Consider the following 3,007-nt stretch of genomic DNA (forward strand, 5'->3'; position numbering starts at 1 on the left):
GAATACACATTGCCATGAGTATCTTTTTCTTTGATGTTCAGTGTATCAATCACATGGTTTATTAATTAGGTTTATTGATTACTAATTTCTCATCTTATAGAACCAAAGTTTTGAATAATACTTTTGTCAATTTCTTTGCACAAAACTTGAAAAAATTTTGTCCAAATATGTGTACTCTTAAGTTTGCTATTCACGTCATTTTGCTGATTAAGGAAAAAGTGCTTCTTATCGAATCTATGTTCCGGTAAACAAAGGAAGCTCAGTGCAAATAAGTGTACCTGCTACTTGGGATTGGGCCTCACACACAGACCTAAGTAGGCGAACGGCCTCTCCATTGCCTTTCATTACAAAATGTGAGCACCTTGTTGTTTAACAAATACAATCACACCAGGCAAAGTCTGTGTGTATCATTACATTATTAAACAGGATCCAGGCCTTTCTGTCTTATTAAATACATCTTTTGGGGACATCTGGATTCTTTTGGATATATTTGTACATTAAAAATGTGTGTGTGAACAAAAACAAAGTGTCAAGTGAATGCGGAAACCAGCAAAGGACCTGGTGGGAGTAAAGCGGTAGAGCCAAGGTCGGTCGACAGAAGTGATTTCCAAAGAGAAGTCGTCAGGGTCCCACACCAAGAGGAGGGTCTGCTGAGACCTGTGGAAACTGGCAGTGACCGACTGAAGAAATACAGAGTTAGAAGCAACAGTAAAGAAAGAGACATGAGACACAGAGTAGAAATAAAGGTGGGAGCTCAGGGGTCCATTGCCCATTGTGAGAGTCCAGCAAGGGCCCAGAGTGTTTGCCCCACTCTGCTTTTATTAAAGTCTATTTGCCCAGAGGGTGAAATGAGGGAGGGAACAAAGACACCAGCAGTTTCTCAGATTGATCCCATCAGCTCCTATTGTTATTATTATTAACCTTAAGGATAACCTTAAGAAATCTGAAATCGGAGCCTTGTATTGGTATTGGGAGAGGCTCCGGCCTGAGATCACACACACAGATTTCTAGGAAGGTGTTAAACTCCGCTAGTTCTCTGTGGAGTAAAACACCCCAGCATTAATCTCCTCTGAGGGATCTGTGGGAGGGAGGCATTTTCCTCCCATCACCATCACAGAGGATCTTCCTCTGCGGTAAGGGATATAAGCTCTTCTGCTCAGATCTCAGGGGTCGAGCTGCTCCCTTGGTCACTGCCCCAGGCAAATGCAAATCTCCAGAATGGGTATCTGCTTTGCCTGTTTACTAAGCAGTTATCTTTCTAGGTCTTTGTTATAGCCTCTTCTATGACCATTTTTCCTCAGATTGCTCACAGACCCAGCAGGGGGGTTTTTAAGCTGTATCCACAACAGGCTAGAATTTCAGAAAAGGCAGGAAGCTTGCTAGCAGTGGCAAGCTTCAGTGTAAAGTAGCTGACTTTTCTTTGTTCTGACTTGCTCAGCTTACTTTTTAATTTTTCTATTTTTAGGGGGGTATTTCCCTTGCCAGCAATGGGGTCTTCAGTTCCTATTCTCCCAGCATAAATAAGTTTCTTGGATGGAGTCTGGGGATTAACATGACTAGCTCTCTAAAATATAGAGTGGGAAAATAGGAATCATTTCTGTTTAAAGTTCAATATATGTTCTATTTGGAGATTTTGTTAGAAAAAGTCTAAAATGTTTTGACCAAGCTAGAGTTTGATTCTTATGTTACAGATATTCAGTTTGTAAATTATAGCAGATTTCACCTCCTCCTGTGGTGTTCAATTACTGACTTGATACTGAGTGCGCTTCTGTATACATCTTATTAGAATGAAATTTTTTAAAACACTGAGGGATGGGAAAAAGATAAAAATAAAATAGCTGTTTATTTGTTAAGACTCAAATACAGTATGAAAGGAAATTTCATAAACATGAAATCAGTTCTTATCTGGTCCTTTTCAGGTTGACTATGAAAGTGACATAACTAACTGTTCAACTTCATGTCATTCTACATTAACAGAACAATAATACGCAATTTAAGCGGCTTAGTACCATAACTGCTATGGCAGGGGGTGCAGTGCAGGCTTCTTCACATACCACTTTAGATGTCTGTGGTATTTCAATGATTTCCTTAAATAGTTTGGAAAGGTGGTTTTCCAGTTTGAAGAGAGTAATGTTACTGTTAGTTACCAATGGCAAATTGGAGGGAGAGGACACTGGAAAGATACTAAAGGCTTTATCATGATCTTGGTTCAGGCAATATTAACATGTTGTTCCCTTCTTTCCTATATTTAATTTCAATTTCCTCCAGAGATCAAAAATAGCAGTGTATGAAAAGATGTGGACCTACATGCGGTCAGCAGAGCCATCAGTGTTCACGAGGACCACAGCTGAGGGAGTAGCTCGCGTCCGCAAATCCAAGGGCAAATTTGCCTTTCTCCTGGAGTCCACTATGAATGAATACATTGAGCAGCGAAAGCCGTGTGACACGATGAAAGTGGGAGGCAATCTGGATTCGAAAGGCTATGGAGTAGCAACGCCCAAGGGTTCCTCATTAAGGTGGGTGGGATAGTATAACAATATAACATGTGTTGTTATAGTATTCCACCTTCCCTGATGTCCCTGAGAGAGTTGTTTTGTTTTGTGTGTGAACATGGTATGTCTGTTTATTTTCTTTTCCCCATTTCATATTTTTGACCAACAATCAGGTAATTTTTTTTTAATTTTTAGAATAATTAATTATACTTGACATTTATCTTTGAAGGCCATATAAAAACCACAGTGGTTGAACACTAGCTGCTTCCAGTGGGCCTACAACATGGGTAACATTTGCTTCCATAGCTCATCAACCTTTTTTGGCCACCAAAATCTATGCTATCATTCTGTCCATAACAATTCTACATTTTATCATTTTTTTTAATTATGCCTGGCCACTAATTTCTGAGTAAGAAGAAATCAACCTCTTCTTAGCCAATCACTTTTTTTTTTCCATTTCAATATTTATTTCTTATGGCATCATTCTATTTTAGATTTTCCTGAGGTTGGATGAG

The 3,007-nt window shown here is 39.2% G+C and overlaps 1 protein-coding gene across 2 annotated transcripts in view; it reads left to right on the forward strand.

The window, feature by feature from the left end:
- GRIA4 (glutamate ionotropic receptor AMPA type subunit 4) overlaps positions 1 to 3,007 on the forward strand; it is a 398,719-nt gene that overhangs the window by 355,099 nt on the left and 40,613 nt on the right. For both annotated transcript variants that reach the window (XM_003801165.2, XM_003801164.2), the window contains exon 13: positions 2,269 to 2,516. In XM_003801165.2, coding sequence (XP_003801213.1) covers positions 2,269 to 2,516 — 248 coding nt within the window. The remainder of the gene's footprint in view (positions 1 to 2,268; positions 2,517 to 3,007) is intronic.

This window comes from Otolemur garnettii, unplaced genomic scaffold (assembly GCF_000181295.1).
Source record: "Otolemur garnettii isolate 467f Iridium unplaced genomic scaffold, OtoGar3 scaffold00200, whole genome shotgun sequence".
Classification (NCBI taxonomy): Eukaryota; Metazoa; Chordata; class Mammalia; order Primates; family Galagidae; genus Otolemur; species Otolemur garnettii.